This window comes from Cylas formicarius, unplaced genomic scaffold (assembly GCF_029955315.1).
Source record: "Cylas formicarius isolate icCylForm1 unplaced genomic scaffold, icCylForm1.1 PGA_scaffold_6__28_contigs__length_40554024, whole genome shotgun sequence".
NCBI lineage: Eukaryota > Metazoa > Arthropoda > Insecta > Coleoptera > Brentidae > Cylas > Cylas formicarius.
Genome location: NW_026844347.1, coordinates 37,307,182 through 37,331,177, shown reverse-complemented (window position 1 = coordinate 37,331,177; position 23,996 = coordinate 37,307,182). Strand labels below are relative to the sequence as shown.

The 23,996-nt window shown below is 35.6% G+C and overlaps 4 protein-coding genes across 6 annotated transcripts in view; 2 read left to right on the top strand and 2 right to left on the bottom strand.

The window, feature by feature from the left end:
* The first annotated feature begins 6,008 nt into the window (after window positions 1–6,008).
* LOC132703554 (odorant receptor 49b-like) lies at window positions 6,009–12,181 on the top strand. Its single transcript, XM_060672879.1, has 7 exons — window positions 6,009–6,218; window positions 6,271–6,510; window positions 9,384–9,735; window positions 11,548–11,647; window positions 11,700–11,792; window positions 11,857–12,012; window positions 12,071–12,181. The coding sequence occupies exons 1-7, from the start codon at window positions 6,011–6,013 to the stop codon at window positions 12,116–12,118; spliced, it is 1,197 nt and encodes a 398-aa protein (XP_060528862.1). The 5' UTR covers window positions 6,009–6,010; the 3' UTR covers window positions 12,119–12,181.
* Window positions 12,182–13,025: 844 nt separating this feature from the next.
* Window positions 13,026–14,140, top strand: LOC132703072 (large ribosomal subunit protein uL16m). Its single transcript, XM_060672123.1, has 5 exons — window positions 13,026–13,177; window positions 13,232–13,297; window positions 13,354–13,511; window positions 13,564–13,762; window positions 13,818–14,140. The coding sequence occupies exons 1-5, from the start codon at window positions 13,147–13,149 to the stop codon at window positions 14,075–14,077; spliced, it is 714 nt and encodes a 237-aa protein (XP_060528106.1). The 5' UTR covers window positions 13,026–13,146; the 3' UTR covers window positions 14,078–14,140.
* A 2-nt stretch (window positions 14,141–14,142) lies between these two features.
* Window positions 14,143–16,342, bottom strand: LOC132703073 (cytochrome c oxidase subunit 6B2-like). 3 transcript variants are annotated; one of them, XM_060672125.1, is made up of 3 exons: window positions 15,281–16,342; window positions 15,103–15,227; window positions 14,143–15,024 (listed from the first exon to the last, which is right to left on the bottom strand). In XM_060672125.1, the coding sequence occupies exons 1-3, from the start codon at window positions 15,293–15,295 to the stop codon at window positions 14,892–14,894; spliced, it is 273 nt and encodes a 90-aa protein (XP_060528108.1). In that variant the 5' UTR covers window positions 15,296–16,342; the 3' UTR covers window positions 14,143–14,891. The 3 variants fall into 3 exon arrangements, 2 of the variants coding, with proteins under 2 accessions (XP_060528108.1, XP_060528107.1); XR_009619026.1 differs by having other exon boundaries at window positions 14,146–15,024; window positions 16,214–16,325; XM_060672124.1 differs by having other exon boundaries at window positions 14,892–15,227; window positions 15,854–15,959.
* Window positions 16,343–19,978: 3,636 nt separating this feature from the next.
* Window positions 19,979–23,996, bottom strand: part of LOC132702846 (uncharacterized) — a 28,870-nt gene continuing 24,852 nt past the window's right edge. Inside the window, exons 4-6 of the mRNA XM_060671674.1 lie at window positions 23,637–23,760; window positions 23,378–23,547; window positions 19,979–21,993 (exon numbers count right to left, since the gene is read on the bottom strand). Coding sequence (XP_060527657.1) covers window positions 21,908–21,993; window positions 23,378–23,547; window positions 23,637–23,760 — 380 coding nt within the window. The 3' untranslated portion in view covers window positions 19,979–21,907. The remainder of the gene's footprint in view (window positions 21,994–23,377; window positions 23,548–23,636; window positions 23,761–23,996) is intronic.

Genomic DNA, 23,996 nt, shown 5'->3' with positions numbered 1-23,996 from the left:
GGAGGGATGTTAAAAACTTCGGTTTCTATAAGTTTGAGGACATTGGAGTTAACACGGGGAAAACATTGTTACGACGAATGGCAGATTTCAGTTGGTGCCAAACATGTTCAATGGGATTAAATATACAGTGGTAAGGTGGAAGCCTTAAAACTGTATGTCCAAGATTTTCTGCATAATTATCACAGACGTATTCCTTTTGTAGGTTCAAGCTTTGTAGAACCTCACTTAATTGCTTTTTGATATAATCTTCGTGAAAATAAATGTCGTTATTATACATGTAGTTTTGGTTTTGGTTTTAGTCAATTGTGTACTGTGATAATTTGCATTGTCCATTACAATGACGCTATTAGGAGGAATGTTTGGAACTAGTTGGCTTTTAAACCAACTTTCAAATAAATCAGCGGTGGTGTCTTCATGGTAATCCAGAGAAGAATCTTTAATATTTTTCGCAGACAGAGAAAGTCCATTTGGAACCATCTTTAGTGCCAGCATGCAAAATAATAATTCTTTTACTTCTTTTTGATGGCGCGTTTGTTTTACAACCATCAATTAAGTCAACCCAACCCTTTTCCGTTGTATCATAAGTGTCGAACCAGGTTTCATCCAAGTAAATAATTGGATTTTGTTGTTCTCTGTAAATCCTAATTTTTTCTAGATATTCCAGTCACCATTTCGGAATTCTAAAAGATTCCATTAAAACTTGCCTTTTGTCAATTTTTTAAATCTAAAACCTATGTGTTGAATACACTTCCGTAAGGTAGTTCTGCCACATTTAACACCGGTTTCATCTTTTTCAAGCCTCCTAATTAAGATATCTAATGTAGGCACGCTTTGTTCCTCGTATAACTGGTAAATTTTACGCCGTATTATATCTTGATCACTTTCATCTACACTTGGGAAAATGTCAGCATCGCTTCTTTTTTTCGTCACTGAAATGGGATTAGTCATAATTTTCCATACAGTTGATGTTAGAATTTTCGTCGATGTGGCCGTTTCTTCTAAAGATGCTTGCTTGCTGGCACCACGGTCAATGAGAGTCAAATAAACATTATTTATAATTTCCTTAGTCTCAGTAGAATAGTGTTTTCTACATTTGGGCGGGAGTATCTCCTGGGATACACTAGACTCGCACATATTTTGCATAATTCAACACATGCTGTATTACACACGAAATAAGAATGATTACTAATAAACTTAAACTAAGTAGTATACCAAACCAAAGAATATTACACAGGTAGATATAAAAGTATTTTCTATTATTGACCACAATTTTACCTGAATTTAAATTCCGAAACTTTAGGTAATAATCTTGTTGCATTGCATGTTAATGACCACCCTTGGATAATCCCATTCTAAAGCAATTGGGGGATAAAACCTTAAATAAGGTTGTTGTCAGAATTTAAGTTTAATAATGCAGAGGTATTTAAATTTCATTGGTCGTATAAAAATACATTTTTTTATATTTAATTTTTTTAATCTCCATGGCTTCCAATAAATTTAATTTTCTAATTTGTGTGGCTGTATGTAAAATATCAAAATTGTCGTCAAGAATGTGTTTTTCTGTGATTAAGTGTGTAGCATAATTAGCATCTAGACTATTGTTTTTAAACGCTCTTTTATGTTCGTTAATGCGTTTCTTGAAGGATCTACCTGTTTTTAGCTATTTTTAAACCACATTTTGACAAATGTTTTGAGACTTTTTCACTAGGTTCTCCTATGTATGTAATTGTTTAAATGTAAAATCTGTTCTGAATGTAAATCTGAGCAAAAGAAACATGCCCATGAAATGTGTAGTAAATCTACAGTAGCCAGTGTTTCTTAAATATGGCGTACCAGAATATTTCAGGTCTGATAATGGTGTACAGGATAAAAGTGAAGAATTTCCTAGTTTATTTGAAAAATATGGCGTAAAACACAACGCTTTTCTAATCGAGTATACTTTCCTGAACCAAATTTGTCATTTTTAGAATCTGATCAAAAGAAATCGAAAACTCTGATGGAAATTCTAAAATTGTTCAAGAAAATGATTCGTGAGTCAAGGTTGAAAGACTTAAGGATATTTATAAACAGGAAAATGGGGGAATCACATGAAAAATATCTTAGACACAAAACAGTACAGTTTAATGTAGGTGATAAAGTTTGGAAAAAGAAATATTGCTTATCAGATGGTAGTCAAAACTTTACTGCTAAGTTAGGCAAAAAAATAGTGGACCTTATAAGGTGATGAAGAAATGAGGCATTTACATGCACGAGCATTTCTCCAAAGGGCCGAGAATAAACGAGAGCAATTCTCAAGTAATTTTAAACAACTTGATGTGAAGCTATTATCTTGGTTAGTTTGGTTGGTTGGACGAGCCCGAAGGATTTGCGAACCGGAGAACCTCCAGATGGAACTTGAACACCTAAAAACTGCGTTCGAGGCAAATGGCTACAGTAAGAGAGAGATCGAGAAATCAATGAACTCAAGATCATCAAGATCACGGGATACCGAACAACGACCCTCCACCTCTCACGCATATCTGCCGTATATTCCGAGTGTCACCGACAGGATTGGCAGAGTATTGAAAAGACACGACATCAAAACAATCTTTAAGCCTACAAAGAAGATCCAGCAGACCATCAGGTCAGCGAAGGACAAGAGGGGCTCACTTTCAGCTGCAGGAGTCTACCGCATTCCGTGTTCATGCGGAACGGTCTACATCGGGACTACCAAGAGATCAATGGGAACGAGACTTAAGGAGCATAAAGCAAGCTGCAGGCTAGGACATACAGAGAAGTCTGCAGTGGCTGAACACGCACTGGGCAGCGGGGAACACAGGATACACTTTGAGAGCTGTAAGTTACTAGCATCGGTCAACGGCTATCACAACAGACTAGTCAGGGAAGCCATTGAGATTCAAAAACACCCACACAATTTCAACCGAAAGGAGGAGACCCTTAGACTCAACCAATTCTGGAACCCGATCCTTAGGAACGCCCGAGCAGTACCGATCGATATCCCGAGACCAACCGGAGCGGAACAAGTCCCGCCCACCACCAATCGGCATAAATACAACCTGCGCAGGAGAAATCGTCAGTCTACGTCCAACATCGGAGATGGAAGGACCTCTGAAGAAGCTCGCCACTCGTGCTAGCGAAACGTTAGGAAGTAATTCCAATCGACGACGGCCTTTAAACCCGAACCAAGATAATAGCTTATCAACGGGCCGCGAAAGCCTTAACCAATTTGATGTGAATATTAATTATCTTTTGGATAATTTATTTACGACTATACAACGACATAAGTTTTTTGAAAATCCTATTATGACAATTTTTTTATAGAATTAAGGGAACTATTTGACAACTAAATCACGCCAAAAAGGAAAAATTCGCTACTAAACAAAAGTGTATTAAAGAAGCAGATAAAATGATTCTACTTTTATGTAATTTGGCTTTCTAAATGGCTAATGACAAAAAGCTATTGATAAGGATCATTTATCGTTTTAGAAAATTCAATTATCTTTAAGAATATGTAATTTATAAGAACAAATCACTCTTGCTAAACTAACCCCTCCTGTGACTTTCCGCCCAATTTTGGTATTAAATCTCAGTAATAGCGATATATTTTATATTATTTTGACAGTACTTTCACCGATAACATTATCTTTTCCTTCATATACTTAACTTACTTTAATTTTTTCCTTCTAAATAGAGCAAAGTTAAGGATCTTTAGTAGCTTCAAACGTATCTTCCCTTATATTTTCACTTGAAACAATAGTCTTGAACCTTCGTCGGTGTTGGTCGCTACGTTTCTCTTTGCGAGGGTCACTACAAACCTTCGAACGTCATAAAATATGCCTGACAGTACGTTTAGGAGCATCTGCCACCTCAAAGCTGATGCATAATTCAAAATTTTAAAACGTTGACACCGTGTTAGGAAAAAATACGGCGTGCCTTATAATTATTGAAATGAAAGGGTCGGGACTGGAAATATTTTTCCTCGGCGTCGGATAAAAACAACGTGCGAATCCAGAGGCGTGCGAAAAAAATTTGCTATCGCACAGAGGTACAGGAAATCAAAATAACAGTCAGAAATATACGAATGATAAGAGGAACTGATAATGCACATGTATATGTTACCTCAACTCAAATCATAAAAAAGGATATACACTATTAATTATTGAGATCAATTAGCTTAAAAATTCGAGCATTAATTGCGATTATGTAATTACCTGCTTCTTTTGACTTTTGCTGCCGTCGCGGCTTTCCACAAAATCTTTTTACCTCTTGCCTCAGACCCACTGTCACGTATCTAATATTGCACCCAAACCATTAAAATTGTCACATGTAAAGTAAAGTTTATTGTAAAGTTTTGCATGACCTCCTAACATTCACGTTAAAAACTAACATTACAAATTATGTGCTACTGAAATTCACCTAGCTAGCATTACGTTAATTGCAGAATTTGACATAATTAAAAAAAACGTGATTGTTATACAACCTGCACGTACTAGGGGAAAGAGATGGAAAGGTGAAAAAATATGAACCCAGTATCAAAAGCGTTAGGGACAAAATACATATGATATATACAACTGGCTTACACTTCCTGCAAATATTTTGTAATTAGAGAGGTTTCTTATGCTAGTGGCTGACAATTATATAACTTTGGGCCCTAGCTTGCAACAAATCTGTGGTTACCGTCCTTTCCATAGAAAGGAACAGATAAGTTCTGGTTTGATATTCGTCGAGTTTGATATACGTGGTCTATCTCTAAATTTGTATTTCTCTTCTGTTATTCTAGATGTGTTTCACATCCATCATCCCCCGTCTAGCATTAGATAGGAACAAAATTTCTGACTAAGCGGACTTAGCGATTTGACGTTTTAGATTCCTGATAACCCAAAAACTTCCCTCGTTATTTACTTACTACCTACTGCCACTTAAACAAAAAGACGACTATATAAACTTAGACATCTTGATCTAATAATAACTTAAACCCCTGCAGTCGTGCGATTTTTTCAAGCAAATGCGGAAACAGAAGAAAGTTTGCTATTTGAACTCATAAAGGTCACCTAACTTTCACTTAATTTTTTCAACTTCTATCTACATTCTTAATTATTGAAATTCTTGTTCGGATTGAGTTGAGAATACCTAATGCTACAAGAATAACGTGAAGAAAATTTAACGGAGAATTTCATCTAAAAACATAAAAAACTTGATATTTCAAACAATGTTTAGAATTTTTGGAAGGGATGGTCATAATTTAATTTCATTAAGCCAATTACAAAACTTCGTTTTAGGTTTAATGTGTGGGCCGGGATTTCTAGAACAAGTTTAATAGGAGTTTCTTTTACAACGGTTCTGTTAACTTTGAGTTATATGGCCCCCTTGTTCGCCGGACCTTACTCCAGCTGCTTTTCATATGGCGATATAGCAAAAATTATGTTTACCAGAAGGGAAGACTACTTCTTGAAACCTTTCAAAATCTTTCAAACCTGACATGTTGACGAATGTTTTAAATTCGACAGTTACAAGGCGTTATCTGTATTTGGAAAATAATGGTTACTTGCTTGAAAATTCTTTATAATTTCATTTTCTTCTTTCTCCATCAAGCATTTTTTAATGTTTCAAAGAAAACTGCATAGCTCTTAAGAAGTCAACACGCGAAACGCCAGCAAAGCTTATTCGATAAAACCAAAGAAAAATCAGAAAATTCATAGAAATATATAACCAATATGCGAATCAGTCATCCGAGACACGCCCCTTCCTTTAGCTTCTCCCCCTGCAAACAATATATAACCAAGGAGTCAGTTTCAGTTGAGCTCTGAAGAAGCCAATATTTTTAATGCTTTTTGAAACATACTTCAGCAATAAAACACTAATTCAACTTTGCTTTAGAAAACCCTGTGTTAAGGTATTTTCCCGCTTTGAACCGTACGCCGCTGGGCGCCACACCATGACCTCCACCGCAAACGCCACGTATCTATAAAAATGCCGATCTCCTTCACAAAAACCCGACACACCGCCAAGAATGGCGGCGAAGGCTTTAGACTACTTCAGCAGCGCCGAAACCCTGATGATGATCGGAGCAGTATGGAGGCGGCAGCTTCGCACCAAGTCGAACCTCCTCAAATCCCTGTACAGCTTCCACTACGTGCTGTTTCCAGTGTACTGCGGCTCCATGGCTCTATCTCTAGCTGCCGAAATACCTAATCTCGTAAAGAACGATCCTACGGCCGGTACGTCAAGTGACGAATTGGAATCTCCCTCTGATGATCGAATTTTTCGCAGCTATGGAGACTCTGGCGAGGACGATAGCCACTTGCGTAGTAGTTGGAAAGATTCTGATGTGCAGGACTACCAGATCAGAAGAACTATACGCCACGGCGTTGAAGCAGCGGAAGGTGATATCGGAGTCTCCGGATCCGGATGTTAGGAGGATCTATCTTTCTCAGGATCGGTTCTGGCGAAAGATCATGTGGATGCTGGTCGGGCCGGTTATTTTCGGTTGGGTCCAGCTGTGCGAGTTGGGTAAGTTGAAGGCAGTAAGTTGGTGGTTCATTCGAAGAAGAAGCAGTGTCTCACGATCATGGAGATAGGATTCGGTTTCGCAGCAATTATAAATAAATATATATTTATTATGAATTAAACAAGTAAGTTTGTATTATGGACTTTAATAGATTTTTGAAGCAGTGAAATTTCAATTTTGCTGTTGTTTTTTAATGGACACTGTTCTGAACTGTGACAATTGTGCATTGAAATTGCATTAAAAAAGGAATAATGAAGAGAAAACAGCGCTTTGTCCATATGTTCAGCATTTTCAGCCCACGATTTGTTAGTTTCGGTGTTGGTTTAAAATCAAATCAAAGTTTGAAGGTGATGCAGCTTTTCATTCGGATACCACAAGAAGTATTCAGCGACATAATTTTAAAAATTTTAAACAAAAAAAAACAGTTTTTGACGAAACCATCTTTATTTACTCTATGACTATGGATTCCTCCTCCTCATGTTGGCTTCTTCAGAGCTTAACTCAAACTGGTGGGGATTCTACTCTCCACCGGCCTATATATTGTTTAAGGAAACGACCTGAGTCGCGGTTAAAATAATTTGGTTGCTTATAGATTTCTAAGAATTGTCGTATTTCTCTTTTGTAGAAGAATTGATTACATCAAAGAATTTTAATTTTATCTGCTGATGAGTTCATTTTCGAAGGCAGCTTCAAAATTTCCCGGCCTCAATATGAAAGAAACAAAATAGAGTAACAATTAACAATTTTTTATTATTTTTCAATACATATATTACATCTCGTTATTAACAACTCAATGCCTTTAAAAAAACTCAACTTCGTCGTTAAACCGCCGTCCAAGTAAGTCCTTTTTCAAATATCCAAATAAATAATAGTTGCTGGGGGCCGTATCTGGACTATAGGGAGGATGATCTATTTGTTGGAACCCACACTCTAAAATGGCAGCTTGTGCAACACCAGCACATTATCGTGCAAAAGACGCACGCCTCTGATCAGTTTTCCTCGACGTTTTACACATATGCAGTCTCGCAATTTATGTAATAATGTTGCGTAATATTTACCATTGACACTGGTATTAGTTTCGTTAAAATCTATCAAAGGAATTCCTTCACAATCCCAAAAGATCGTGGCCATCACCTTTTTTGTTGACTGGCAGACTCCGAATTTTCTTCGAGGTGCTTCACCCTTGCGACGCCACTCCATTGATTCTTTTTTCAATAGAGGGTCATAATAGAGAACCATAGTTTCATCTCCCGTCACAATAGTTTTTATCACAGGCTTCGGTTCCGACCCACAGAGTTCCAAAAAAGACCGCGCACACGGCGTTGATTTTGGATAACCGAAAGGTTTTTAGGAACCCATCTTGCACTAACCTTATGTATACCTTTAAACGTCGATCACTCAATACCACCTCTTCCACAATCGCAACAATATCATCCGTCATGACCCCCACTGGTCGACCAGTTCTTGAATCATCTTCAAGGGACTCCTGCCTCATTCGAAAACTTTTTGCCGATTCTTTCACTACAGAATACGAAGGAGAACTTTGGCCGTACACACCATCCAGGCTTTCTTTAATAATTTTGGGTGCTAACCCTTCTTTTGTCAAAAACTTTTTGCAAAACAATTTGCGTTATTTGCGACATTTTTTCGGCCACGTCTTTTTTAAAATGCTGCCAATAAAAAACTATTTGACGCCAGACTTCAATTTTTTTTTATGCAGCCTACTAAGATATATATTTAAAAGAAGACAAAGTTTTATCGTGATACTGGAGCTGCATCTATGTGGCGCTAACCTCGTGACTCCTAAGGCTCTTTCATGTTCTTTTAGCCTAGAGAAATTTCCAAGTACATCTAAAAAAGAAGCACCGACATCAACATAATAAAATAAAAGGCAGTGATATTTCTCAGAGTTAACAAACAATCTGGTCAACGATATTCTTCAAAATTAGAAGTAGTCTGAAATTTTCATCATCTGCGTACAAGGAATAAGAACTATATAAAAAGCGCTGGCCAACATCATACAGGAAAACGGCAAACAAAAATCAACCCAAATTTCAAAATTATGTTTTTCTAAAGTGAGTGACGTAATCAGAGTTTAGCATCTCTTACTTTTGTGTTCTCTCTTATATCTATTGATACGACAATAAGCTTCACTTATAAATCCCCGATTTTTTAGTTTTGGTTAGTTTAGATTTGTTGTTTTTCAGATATTTTTTTAATTTCGACAGATGCTTTGAGACTTTCTTACAGAGTTCTTTTATTTATGTTCTATATTCTCTTTTAAATTTCTTAGGTACAGCACTGGAACCTAGGACAAACAGGATTCTTTCACACTGGTTTTCATTTATGATTTGCTCCATAATAGACGGGTTATAACTATTGTTATTTCGCTGTTCACCGTAATAACACACTTTTCACCACAACCAAGTTTATCTTGTCCATCATCAACAACACAACTAAAATATCGTAGTCTGCTGATGAAAATAAGTTTTTCTTTTTCTTTTCTACCCTTTTTTCTCTATTCTTTTTCTTCTTGCTTGTATTGGCTAGTAACGAAGATTATCGGCCAAAAATTCCATTAAAATACCCACAGTGAATAAAACTGAGATAAAATTTATAGAAACAGGACAATCTGTTATGTGTCTATAGTCAGATCGTCTAAAAACTAATAAAAACACAAGATTAGGTAAACATTTTATTAGAAGTGAAGGATAGCTTCAAATAATAACACATAAAAATAGTAAAATCTGCTGCACTATAAAAGTACGCTTTGTTGCACGAACATGATTGTTATTTGAAACGACGAAAATCTTGTGATTAACCTATACTAGCGAATCAGATCTTCTGCGCAGTCGTCAACACTTTGCTGCTTCAGGTATCGAACAGAGCTACAGGTTTCACATAGCCCACCCCCAACCGAACGACAGCGCCGTAGGACTACCAGACAAACCATTGCTGTGCCATTTCTGGTACCCCTTCGACAAAAACAAGTACCATTTATGGGTGATAACCGAACAGTGTTTCCGTGTTCTCGCGATAAGCGTCGGTTTATGTTCGGCCGGCGTGTTCATCAACTCGCTAATGGTATTCATGAAAGTGCAACTCAAGATTCTGCAGCATTTGTTTAGACACTTCGACCGGTATTCCGATGTCAAATCGGGACGGTACGGGGACGGCAAAATATCTTCGTTGAGGTCGCTTTGCATCAAACACCAGCAACTTATTGCGTAAGTCTTAGTATTCTTGGCGGTTCTCTGGCATTCAAAATTCCTATTAGGTATAGGTCCCTTTTGTTCTCGTGAAGAACCATAACCTTTTTTAGCTGAATGCGAATGACCTTGAAACTGCAAATCATCTAACATATAAGTAGATAAAAAATAATCTTTTTTTTTGTTTTACAATACAAAGTCTATTTACAGCATTAGATGAAGTCTACAATGAATAAGTACAAAACAAACAGGAATACAAATGAACAAGAAAAAAATCAATGCTAAAAAATGATTTTATTTTAGTTTTAAAATTTTTAAATGATTAATTATATAACCTTATTTGGAATTACGTGATACAAACTGAAGTCAAGAAAACTTTTTAACTTCATACCTCGAAGCAAATTGGAAGAAGAAATGGGATGTCTATGAATACTACTATATGAATTTCTAAAACTGTGTCTTACATCAAGATAGCACACTTTAAGCTATTGCACATCCAACGAACCGCCTGTTGTAAACAAATATGCTGACCCTACAAATGTCACACTTCTCGATGGATGCATTGCTAATTTTGCAAAGAAATTTGCACAGGCTACTGTAATGCTTTTTACCAAACTTCTGGATTCCTCCTGCATCGGTTTTTGCTTGTAAAGCTCTGAAGAAGCCAACAGGATGATTGGCGAAACGTCAGCAATTTCGACTAAGCAAAAACCGACGCAGGAGGAATCCAGAAGTTTTGTAAAAAGGATGCATTGCTCCTCGAACACTCATTCAGAATTTTTTTGAAATCCAAAAAGTTTCTTTTAAGAAGTATTGAAAAAAAGTATATATTATAATATTAAATTCTTTGAAGAGTATTGGTTATAATTAATGTGTAGGAAAATTGTTGGGTTAGGATGTTATGGTTCAACCAAAGTAAGTGAACTTTGGTTTTTGGTTAGTAACGATTCTTCTTATTCGGTGACGTTGATAACACCTTCTTTCAAAAATAATTATAAATAAAATATATAGAGCCATGGATTCAAATCCACTATACCTTATAGTTTGTGATTATATCCGCTTGATATTAATTTGCAAATATTCACGTGTCGATATTCTTAAAATAGTATTAAAAATAATCAAACAAAGACATTGGGGAATATTTAAATATTCAAAAGATGTGGCAGTCAATTGAAGGTCCGGGAGTTTCCTTGATGGACCAATTTGACATATCCAATTGACGTTGTGTGCTTATGCCGGTGGCAATGGCACAATCTTAAATTGCTTAAATAGCACTTGACAATTCTGCATTGGATATAATTCTGATAGTCCTTTTTTGTATACGATAACAATTTATGGAATCTGGTGAGTTTCCCCCTGAATCAAGAAATGCGTAATATCTCTAGATTGGACGACCTTATTCATTTAAGTCTGTCATCCAGAACCACACCCAATATTTTCTCAAATTTCCCCTCCGAAAGCTTTATCTTTGTTGTTTAAGAATTTTTATATTCGGTGGTCTGGTCCAATCGTCAAAGAGATCAAAGAAATAAACTAAATACAATAACGGACCCAAAATGGAACCCTGTGGAACTCCGTGCATTAACTGTCGTAAACTTGGCATTTCGTCATTGCCAAAAAATGCCTGCTTTCTATCAAGGACCTAACACAATACTGTGCCCCTTTCCACATCCAAAGAATAGGACAAGTATTCCTGAATCTGAATTTAAATTATCAATACACTTCTGACGTCATGGTAGACATTTCTTTATAATAAGTAAATTGTCTGATTTTGTGTTCGACCTTAATTGGTACGAGTACCTTAGATGTGGAGGACGTAATATGTTTTAGTCACGTGGAAGAATTCAAAGACGCGGTGAAAAATATAATTCTACTAGAATACACGTCCTCTTCGATAATGCTTGCAGGAGCCATCTTCCAAATCGTTTCGGTCAGTATATAAACATGAAAAAATGTGAGGACCTAACATTTTACATTTCCAGGGAGATAAAATTCTTTTCACGATGATGTTTATCGTCTTCATGTATATCCAGCTTATGATTTTCGCATGGAACGCGGACGAGATAGTATCGGAGGTACCACCAATACGATATTTAAATCCAACGGTAATACAAATCCGCAATTAAATTCGCTTTTCAGAGTCTGGGGCTCGGGGATGCCCTTTACGAAAGCAAATGGTACGAGCAATCGAAATCGACCAAGGTGTTAGTCCTGATTATGATGATGCGATGTCAAAAACCATTAGTATTGACTATCGGTCGGTTTTGGCCTATGACTCTTGAAGCCGCCATTTCTGTAAGTGTAAAACTAGCGACTATCTCGATGCAAATTCAACAGAGATAATCCGTTTTAGAGACTGAAAATCGGATATTCCTACGCATCAGTTATGACGAACCATTAAATATTCACCTTTGTATTTCTTACACATGGATACCAAAAATTAAGATAATGACATTGATAAGCATAAGTGAGTTTTATTGATTAACTGCGCCTGAAAAACTAGCGACCACTCTTCTAATTACGAAGTACATTCAGTCAGAAGCAAAAATACGTTAAAGCATTTAAACCCAAATATCTGAAATTAGAATAGCGCCATCTGTAGGGGGATGATCGAGGCTATTTAACAGGCAGCGATTTTAATTACGCAAATAACAACGAGATAGCGCTCGCTGTTTAAAATATTCTAATAAACCTTTTCAAACTAAATACTGATTGACGTCTGCATTCGAAGGCAGAAAGCAAAAGCAATTTTTTTATAACGTTATTTAAACCGATTTAATTTAAACCAGAATATAGTCATCTGTTGCGGAATACTGAAGTAAATTTGAAAGGCAACGATTTGAGTTACGCAAATCACCACTAGATGGCCCTCACTTTGTAAAATAAACATAACTGCTATTAAGGCATTTTACATGACAAAACCGATGCAGCTATATTTCCAAATCCAGGAATATGCAAAAGAATTTTCCATACAACGTTATTAACAGCCATTTATTTTTAAGTAACGTATGCTAATGGCAATAGCAAATCACTAGGAGATAACGCTCGCTTCCAAAAATATACATAACAGCCAAGGTTTAGTAAATAACAATTAAAAAGCAGCCCGTTTAGTTACCCGAGATGGCGCTTACTCGTACTGGCCGTTAACACATTTTAAAAAACAAAACCGATGCTTATCGTTATTTAAAGCTATTTTCTGAACCTACGATTGCGTCTTCTGTTGGGAAACGTTCAAAACTATTTCAAATTAAGCGATTTTATTTGTGCCAATAACCACGAGATGTCGACGCTCTTTGAATTCTAATTTTTCAAGTTTTGTATGTATGATTATTGGCTTACTTTCGTTCAACCTAACCTATATGTATTTATGCGGAAAATAAGTATTTCATGTGAAAAGTAGAGCTCGTGGGATTACAAAAAAAGATAGTCATGAATTCTCAAAAATTCTTATCATTACGAGGTATGTAAATACTTTTAGAATCCCAACTAGTATGTTAACAGGTATTTATTTCAGCTCCTGCAGTATCGTTCCTTCAAATATGCGGCTTCAAAAACTTTAAACCGCCCCCAAAATATGACCGTAAGTCCCTTGGCTGCTTAACAATCACGAAATACTGACCATTCAACTTGTTTAAGATGTGGAATTCCCAGAGCGACCGAGACTTAAATACCTAGACAGAGTACCAGTAATTCCTGCAAATGTCCGTCCTCCCAAAATGCAGAAACGTTTACGTTACATGCGAGGCCCGGAAGACGTTCACAATTTCTTGATGCATAAGCAATTTGGCATAATTGTATTCGAGTGATATCCTTTCTCTTTATTTTTTTATAATTCAAATTTTGTAGGCTTTAAGCGGGGGTCGTTTAAAATATAACCATTTTGAAGTAATCAGATTGGCGATTGGTAGGTTTATGGACAATGACAGAATGTTCGCTGTATGGAGAGTCGATTCTCCTTGGCAGCCGGTCACCAAACGTGGTCAGGGTATGAGATTGGGGGGCGGAAAGGGTGCCATCGATCATTATGTCACCCCCATCAAGGCGGGTAAGTGTGACGGATCACTACAAACGACGGCAGGGTAATTTTTTCGATATTTCAGGCCGAGTCATTGTCGAAATGGGGGGCAAATGTGAGTTTAAGGAAGTTGAGCCGTGTTTGCAAAAGATTTGCAACAAGTTGCCATTTAAAGCTATGGCCGTTTCACAGGAGATACTCGATCAGCAGAAACGGCAAGAAGAGTTTGAGGAGGCCAACAATCAAAACCCTTACACAATGAAATATCTGATACAGAATAATATGGGAGGATGCAATAGATGGCTTTCTCCGTTTGATCTCCGAAATTTAGGGAAATACGTTTAAGGTGTAAAAAATTATATTTAACTTATACCTAGACAGAATAATAACAATAAAACACTTTTACTTACTGTGTCTAATTTTCTTTTTTTACAACAGAAATAACTTAACCTCGACTATACAGTCGGCCCCAGTATCGTAACCTCTAATACAACTTTTTCATCGGAAGTCAGTCGTTTTCTCAAACAAACAATCAATGTTAGGGGTTTTATAGCAGCAGCCAGCCGACCACTGTACTTTTGGTCATGATTTAGCAGAGCGAAAGCGAAGGTATATCTACTTTAATTTTTTCGACTTACTGCTTCGGGTTTTAATCTTATACCAGTCTGAAAGAGGATGTTGTGTTCTTATCAATTAAAATATTCGAAACCAATAAAAATGGTTGGATCAATCAAATCACAAAGCCCATAAAATATCGAATGCTTTTTGCAGTGATTGCCTTTCATGTTAAATTCATAACGTGACATTAAGATGTCGCTGCATCGAATGTGTGTCGGTCTGTGACTTAAAAATTACACAGTTGCTTAAATTGTAAACGCATTCCGAGCTGTTAAAAGATAGAAAGATAGAGTAAATTTTCTTTCGAAAAATTTCATTTGGTTTCTCGTAAACTTTTTTAAAGACGTTCAAGCATACGCGTAATTTTACCACTTCAGTGGTAGAAAGTCTGTACAATTAGGCGACCAATTCCAAAAGTTCAAGAAGTAAAGTGTTCCGTGCTGTGTTCTCGAGATGGGAACCTTTTTTGTTGGCGATATTATCATAAATTAAAAACGGACTTCTGCGTAATCCAGGTCTGTATTGGAGAAATCTAAGAGTTTTATTTTCCGTTACATGGTTCCGGCAAATCGGCCGGGAAAGTACCGATTTTAATCTGTTCTTCCCACCGTTCGGTCCATGAGCTGGGGCAGATCGAGCGGTAGATTTTCTCGAACTGTTTGCAACACTCGCGCCTGCAAAATAAGAACAAGCCCAAATACAAAGCGCTGACGTATCGAGACGTCATCCAATATGGGTGTTCTTTCACATACCCTTCCCCTAAAAGCCTCGTGCACTTTTTATGGTCAACGAAAGAAGAGTAACACCAAGCTGTTACATTCTGGTTGTGAAATCTCGGATCGGGTTGCGGAGTACAGAGGTCATTGTTCTCGAAATCCTTTAAGCATTACGAATAAATATAACACATTTTACTTTGAATCGCGCGCTTGCCTTTGACCGATCCATATTTATTGATTTTGATGAAAATTAAAAAAGGATAACCACGAGAAATTTTAGGAGAATAAAAACTGCTGTTTCGAATTTTTTGACGCAAGTGCCCGAGATACGTCAATATCGAGAGGTGCGTTAAAAATTCCCATGGAAATTTATGTTTTATATTTCAAAATAAATTGCTACTGTTATTAATTCGGTAGAAAAATATAGGCCTGTACGTTTATTATTGTTTCATTACAATTTATCTATTTTGCATATTTTTTTTATTTCCAGAAAAGTGTTTATTTATTGATTTGAGAATAATTAGTATCTCAATTATATGCCCAACTCTATAATCTTAATCATATTTAATTATTATGTTTATTATTCTAATTAAAATTTGTGGTGTGTAGGTCTTAAAGAAGGTCATTAAGAAACAAGCAATAATTTTTACTAGGTAAATGTTAAATTCATTAGCAATTAATGTAAATAAAAGGTGCAAGTAAAACAAAGGAATACAATGAATACAAAGTTATCATCAGCGTACCAGTAGACGACTACGCAGGAAACATTAAAAGTTCAATTACGTACCGTCATTCATCCGCAACAGCTTATTTTCACGTATTTATGCAAAATAAACCCCCGTAACTCCCCCTTCTTAGAGAAATATATGCGTACACATAATACGCAGTGGTTATCTTATCGTAGAGTCGCTGGTCCATTATAATTCGCCTGGGCATTATAGTCGAAATTATTAATATAACAATGAGAAAGACCGGTACAATAGATAAGGACCTTGCGATGCGGAACAAAGCGATCGCGATTAATCCGGATTAATTCCGGCGAACGGACCGATTATCCTTTATAAATAGATTGAAACATTTTTGATTGATTAAAACTTCTTTATATAGACGCTGGAAAAATGAATACTCCGATAGGCGTTTTACTTACGCGTTGTTAATGATATGGTAAAGAGTCGACCAAAGTGTCGCAGTTAAACCTTTCAAGGCCACTCTAAGACTGAACAATTGAGTTCATCGCCGATGTATCTGTAGCTACAAAATAAGAACATTGCCGGATGAAAATACAGGTCTCTCTTCTTCTCCTTCTTAATTCTATTGGCCATAAGCACTAGGATCATTCGGCCATATTAACTCAGCGACACTCATATCGATCATGAATAGCTCGTCGTTGTCTTATTAATACACGTTTGATGTCCGTTTTATTGAAATGTTAATGAATCATTACTCGATTGGGAATTGCCACGCCGGAAAACTAGAAGTATATATACCGGAAAAATAACGGTTTTCCATTAAGGCCGCGAGAAAAGTTTCCCACATAATGCACTCCTTGACGTTTCCTTTATCGGTTAGCTCCGGCGGACGTTTGCGATTGATTCCGGCCCGTACCTTTTCCGACAGTAAAATGCAAATAAATTGCTTCGAATATTGGTTGGATTTCCTTTTATCTGTTTGCCTTCGCGGGCGATTTTTCCGCCGAGATCGACCTGATATGCTCTCGAACCGTAGAGAATTTCCCTTTGAAGACGTCGACTTTGAAATGTCGGAAGCTAGAAAGTATTTTCAGGCCAGAGCGTCGCTGCGGGGCATCGAAAATCGTGAAAAAATACAATCATTTTTTTTAAATGCCTTTATTTCACCACTAACTACTATTATAAAATAGTAAAAAAATCTAATTTCAAATTCGCAAAAGTTGTTACGCTATTTTAGCGTAGTCGGCCCAATTCAGAGTATAAAACGATGAATAAAGAAGAAAAAAGAAGAAGAAAAGTTTGACAGTTAATAAGGTACCAAATCACCAGTGACGTTTCGAATAGGTTTTTGTACGTTTATTCTGCGATTCAGTTTCAGTTCAACGTATTTTTCTCAGTGTTCAATAGATTTTTGTATGCTTTACAGTAATTTAATTAGTCAATTATAAGCAAAGTTTCAGTGACGTCCGAAAGATGTAATCATAGAAGTACGAACAAAAAATGGTTAAAAAGCAATATTTTTTCAAACCCATTACAATAATATTTACGCCATAGAAATATGGCATGGTGTTTAGTTTATTTTTCATCTTACCCACCCCGAAAAGCTGTTTCTAAGGTTGCTCTAATACATTTTGCTCTCATATATATATATATATATATATATATATATATATATATATATATATATATATATATATATATATATATATATATATATATATATATATATATATATATATATATATATATATATATATATATATATATATATATATATATATATATATATATATATATATATATATATATATATATATATATATATATATATATATATATATATATATATATATATATATATACAGTGTGTCCAAGATAAGGATGCACAGCATGGGGATCTCGGAAACTATAAGAGATACAGTGTCGGTTAAATTAGACAAAAGTTGCGCATTTTGATACCGAACAAGATCCTGTTTTACAAATTTGAAAATTCCAAGCCGTTCCGGAAATATCCGAGAAAAACCGAAATATTGCGATTTCGTTTTTATTATTTTTTAAAGCTATTTGAAAAGATATGAAAAAACGGAAAACACTTTTCCATTGGCACTTTTTAATCTCTCCAAATTGACGTTAACAAATTTTCATTACAGCGTTTCGATTCCATGGAACCACCATCAACTTTGATTTTTCTTATGGGACGGAAAAAAAGTACACACAGTATTAGGTTGTGCTTTTCATTGCGAATTCAACGATGTACGATACAATACGGTTACTTATGTTTTTATCCAGAAAAATGGCTTTTTAATACATTTCAGCATTTAAATGGAGTAGGCCATGACAAAATGACATCCAGTCAATTTCAATGACACATTAATGTTATTTGTCTTTGTTATCAGTCGATCATAAGTTTATTCCTTTAGTTATTGTTTTTGTATTTTTATTGTTGTTGTCTTTTTCTAATTTATTTTGTTCTACAATGGAGGGAGGTAATTTTACAAACGAAGAAAAATGTGATATGCTGTCTTGCTACATCTGATGCCAAAGAAATTGTGTGGAAGCCGAGCGTATGTATTCTAACAAATACCCAGAGCGGAGACAACCTGACAAGAGTATTTTTCGACGTTTGTTATTTAATCTGAAAGAATATGGATCATTTAAGAAGCCTGCATTATCCCGACAAAAACCTTCCAATGAAGAAAACCAATACAATGTTCTACAATCTGTTATCGAAAATCCACAAACTTCTACCAGAGAAATTGAAGACCAGAATGGGGTAGCTAAATCTACAGCTCAGTTTATTTTAAGGAAAAATGAATTTAAGCCTTACAAATTCAGAATATGTCAAGGATTAAAACCGGGTGACGACGAACGACGTAGACATTTTTGTGAGTGGTATACCAGGATGTGTGATGAGAGTTTTAATTTTCCATATAAAGTGATTTGGTCTGATGAAAGTATGGTGACCAATAACGGTATTTATAACAGGCGCAATACACACTATTGGTCGCAACAAAATCCACGTGTTAATAGACTATCCAGACATCAAGTTCGCTTTGGGTTTAATATTTGGTGTGGGATTTTTGGTAGCAAGATTATAGGCCCTATTTTCTATAATAATTCCTTAACTTCCGAGCGGTACCTTGACATCTTGAGGCACGATTTAGAAGATGCCTTAGATGATTTACCGCTAGGCGCTGTGCAAGGCTGCTGGTTCCAACAAGATGGTGCCCCAGCCCATAACTCCAGAGAAGTTCGCCAATATTTAACTGAACGGTTTGATGGAAAATACATTGGGACTTACAGTGAAACACCTTGGCCTCCAAGGTCCCCGGACTTAACTCCCTTGGACTTTTTCTTATGAAGCTACATAAAAAATGAGGTATTCAAAGAATGTTTTGACAACGAGGAACAATTACGTCAATCAGTACGAGCAGCGTTTAATAAAATTACTCCTGAAATGTTAAGTCGTGTTTTGGAGTCTACCGTGAGACGGGCGTACTTATGCCTAGAAAATGGAGGTCATTTATTCGAACATTTGTTATAGAATTTGTTTTTCATTAACTTGTTGGATTTAGTTGTTATGTTAAATGAACAGTTAGAGTTAGTAAATAAATAAACACATTAACTCGAACTTGTCAACCATTTTCTTTTGCCTTTCATCGTTCGGATCTCATGGCCTACTACAATAAAATGTATTAAAAAGCCATTTTTCTGGATAAAAACATAAGTAACCGTATTGTATCGTACATCGTTGAATTCGCAATGAAAAGCACAACCTAATACTGTGTGTACTTTTTTTCCGTCCCATAAGAAAAATCAAAGTTGATGGTGGTTCCATGGAATCGAAACGCTGTAATGAAAATTTGTTAACGTCAATTTGGAGAGATTAAAAAGTGCCAATGGAAAAGTGTTTTCCGTTTTTTCATATCTTTTCAAATAGCTTTAAAAAATAATAAAAACGAAATCGCAATATTTCGGTTTTTCTCGGATATTTCCGGAACGGCTTGGAATTTTCAAATTTGTAAAACGGGATCTTGTTCGGTATCAAAATGCGCAACTTTTATCTAATTTAACCGACACTGTATCTCTTATAGTTTCCGAGATCCCCATGCTGTGCATCCTTATCTTGGACACACTGTATATATATATATATATATATATATATATATATATATATATATATATATATATATATATATATATATATATATATATACCGTTATATGATTGCAGCTTTCCTTAAGATTCGGTAACTCAAAACAACACACTTCAAAGCACCAACCGCAATAATCTCATTAAATGACGGAAAGTCTTGATTCTCTTCTTGTAGGTTTGTATCACTTGGAAGTTTTACACACAAAAGGCCAATTTTGTTTTTATTTTGAAAAAATGTAAATCGCTGTAAGGTAAGTATACTCTTTGTGTGATTACTTAACGTCAGACTTTCATTTCTGTACCATAGCATTTCTTTTTGTTTTGCTATGGAAGATTTTTTTTTATTAAAAAAGGGAGATGTCGGAGAGTTGTTTAGAGGTTAGCCAGTCGATAAATGTTTGTATAAAGTTGACCCTTCTATAGTTAGTTTTTTTTATACAAGGCTTAGGTTTGTTCAGTATTGGATTCAGAATAAGTGATCAATTTTGACATTGTTTATTAACGAAATGATAGGGGGGGTTTATTTAAGCATAGTACAATCCCGATTATCAGAATCTGAATTTTCTGACTATTAAAAAACAAATATTTGGACTAACCGAAACGAAACGCGTTATACGAGAGTTGGAGCTCCTTGTTACAAACTTATCAAAAACGTATTTGCATCCAAAAAAACTTGGAAAATGTTTGTATATTGGATAGCTTCAGCTTTGGAATTAAGTAAAAGCTAGTACCCTGAAAAAATCCTGGTGAAAATTGATTCAACTGATGAAAGTTTATGGCAAATTTTCACCAAAATGCCGGCAACAGAAGTTTATAAATGGTTTTAAACAGCGACCAAGAAATAATTAAGAGTGTTTGCAGAAATGATGAAAAAAACAGTGATGACGATGATGACGACGTAAAAGCCACTGACAATATTCCAGTAAGAATGTCACATTCAGAAGGACCATAGGCCTTGCAGAAAGCGTTAACTTAAGCAGAAAAACAAGAACGTTGGAGAGATATTGCGGTCAAGCATTGTCAAATGAATGTAGTTAAAAAACGCCTCATTTTTAAGATAATTTAAACATGCCTTTTGGCCGAATGATCCTGGTAGTCGTGGCCATAGAAGTAAAGAAGGAAAAGAAGAACATGTCTTTTATTAATGTACATATGTATCTATGTACCTAATAATATGTTCAAACATTTTTTGAATAATAGAAATACATTATTTGCTCTATGTTTTTTTTTTAATATAAACATAAATTGAAGTAAATTATTTCATAAACATCGTTAAATCGATCTAATGACACACGTATCCTAAACTTAAAAAAAAAACGGATTTACACTTCACTTTGGTCCACATGGTTGCGGATAATCAGGACTGTACTGTATATAAAATTCATCAACTGTTGATGCACAGCACACACAGCTGTCCGGTCGGTGTAAATCAAGATCCGTAAACACAATTGTCGCGTTTACATTATATAGACAATTTTTTTCGATGTAACAATGTATTTCTCAAGCAATAATTCTTAGTTCAATGATGGAAACGACATATATCTACCTGACGATACACTGGGTGTTTGCACTGACAGCGGAACGATAGCAGTCAAATATCATTTTACAAGCAAAGGCAAAAATTATTGAACAGAAGTGTTGAAAATTTTCATAACATAAATAAATAATAAATAAATAAAATAACAACAGACAAAACAAAAAGTAAGAGAAAGTTTAGTATTTATAAAACGTTCATGATGTTCGCATTTTCGTTAGGGAAGGCTACATCTTTTTATAGTTTAAAAACTCTATAGCCTCTTGCTATATTTTACTATTTAAATATTTTATGAACAAGACAATAACCGCGATACACAGAAAAGTAGTTGAAACGGTCACCGAGTGACGTCACCTATTAGCGGTGACTGAGGTGGGGGGAATCGTAAGGCAACCTGTTGTGTTTACGGGCCTTGGGGTTGAATATCCATTTCTCGATGCATTTTGCATTAAAAGAAAAAGTCTTACAATATTAACCGACTTAGAACTGTCATTAGCGACCAGCATGGAAGAGCGGAAGTGCGCCAACTTGAAGCCCTCGGAACCGAATCTGAAATTTAAAAAGAAATACCCTGGCAGACACAAAGAAAAATTCAACCTTAGTTGTCGGGTTATTGTGAATATTTTCCGAAATATATGTTCCAACTTGACATTTCTTGTAAGTAGTGTTATTGAGCGAGTTACACTAAAAACATGTGTTTTCCAATAATTTTTTCTGGCCTAGTTTCTTATAAAAATCTTGAAAGCGGCAAATAGTAAAAGTGCAGATGGAACAACAATTTTTTATGATTTTCTCGCAAAATTTAAAATATAATGGTTTAAATATTTTTAGCTGGGATGAAGGAGTTTAAAAAAAATTGCAAATGTCAAAAACGGTTAGACTTAGGTATAGGACATTATGCACAAAATATGTCTAGAATTTTGTATAGACTTAAAAAATGAAGTAATATACCAGGTGTTCCATTTAAAATAAGAAAGTTAAGACTCGCTCACGAAAGATAAGACACCCCGTATATACGAAATTAAAATACATTGGTTTGTAATGCCCCAATTAACTTTTGTATTTAACTTTTGGCTTCATCCCTTATAGTTTCTGAGATAAGGTAGTGTCCTAAGATAAGGGCCCACGCTATACATTATTTCTTAAGAACTTAACTAGTTCTATATCATACAAGGTCAGTCAAAAGTTATAATTTCCCTACGAGATACAAAAATTTTTGATAAGTGCATTTTTTATGAAACACAGTGTATATGAACACATATTCCAAGAGCAAAGATGAATTATGCCAAAGTAATCCAGTTTTCAGAGAAACTTACTTTTATTTCGGAAACCGAAAGATTTTATTTCGTCTTAGAATACGTGACAATACATAAAATGTTGTTTTCAAAAAATGCACTTTTCACCATTTTTGCAATCGTTTTGATCAAGCCTGTACAATATAGGACTAGTTTCGATATTAAGAAATTCTGCTTAACCCATGTTTAAAATTTCAACTTTCTGCTGGCTCCAGTGTCGCAGTAACAAAAATTTAATTGAAGGTACAGTTTGATCGAAAAAATGAAAATTATTATTTTCTCGCCGAAGATAGATATAGGAACGTATTATTCAAAAACAATCATAAAAAATTAGAGTGTGGGAAAATGTAATAATATTGATGGTCTGCCATTTAAAATGTCAATGTTGCCGCTACTTTTTCGAAGAAGCGGCAACGTTCAGCGGTGAAAATATTTTAGATCGTTAACACCCCGTATATTAGTTAAAGTTCTTTATCGATTAAATTTTTCAGTATTTTCAGATAGTTTCATTATCTATCATTTTCCCTTTTTTTTTTATTAGAATTATTGGCAATAGATTTTTGCCTGAAAAAAATCCTTTTTTCTATCCCACTTTCCCGACAAATTACGGCAAGCAAAGGTAACTTGCGTGTACGTACCCAACCCGTAGGCGACGACTTCTTTCTTCACGGTGTAATTCGCACGAGGAATGTAAAGTTCGCAAGCAAATCGCGTACCGTCGGGCAGTTCCGGCAGCTCCGCCACTAACTCGACGTCGAAAAAACCGTCCCGCCTCGCTGCCACTGTCAACGTCGCGTTTTTCGCTTCGCTGAAACATCGCGGCTCGATTAATAGCAAACTCTATCTTCGACCGACAACAGAAAATTTTCTACCACATACATACCAAGCGATCGTTACCTTTCGTTAATAGAAATCCGCATGGTGGGCCTTGGAAACACCTCGTCGACTTCACAGACCACGCGGTGACGCGCGTTTTCGTCTTGCGCGTAAAAAATCCTCAGTTCCATTTCTTTGCCGGGCGCTGAAAGCAAAAATTAACCGTCGGAGGATTCGGCAACGTTGCGCGAATTCAACAAGTGTAAATACTTTCGTTGACAATAAATAATAAGAACCGTCGCACGGGTAGAAATAACAACATCGATAAAAATAACAATGCAAGAAGCATTGACTCAATGTAAACCAAGCCGATCCTTTTCTGTCGCTCTGATTAGATTATGAAATTTAACACGCCTAACGAAAGTTAATTAATAGGTGGCT

Coding starts and splice junctions, on each gene's coding strand:
- LOC132703554 (XM_060672879.1), top strand. CDS start 6,011: ATGGCGGCGAAGGCTTTAGACTACTTCAGCAGCGCCGAAACCCTGATG. Junction 9,736..11,547: donor AAACACCAGCAACTTATTGC/GTAAGTCTTAGT, acceptor AATATGTTTTAG/TCACGTGGAAGAATTCAAAG. Junction 11,648..11,699: donor CCATCTTCCAAATCGTTTCG/GTCAGTATATAA, acceptor TTACATTTCCAG/GGAGATAAAATTCTTTTCAC.
- LOC132703072 (XM_060672123.1), top strand. CDS start 13,147: ATGAATTCTCAAAAATTCTTATCATTACGAG. Junction 13,512..13,563: donor ATAAGCAATTTGGCATAATT/GTATTCGAGTGA, acceptor CAAATTTTGTAG/GCTTTAAGCGGGGGTCGTTT. Junction 13,763..13,817: donor TGTCACCCCCATCAAGGCGG/GTAAGTGTGACG, acceptor TCGATATTTCAG/GCCGAGTCATTGTCGAAATG.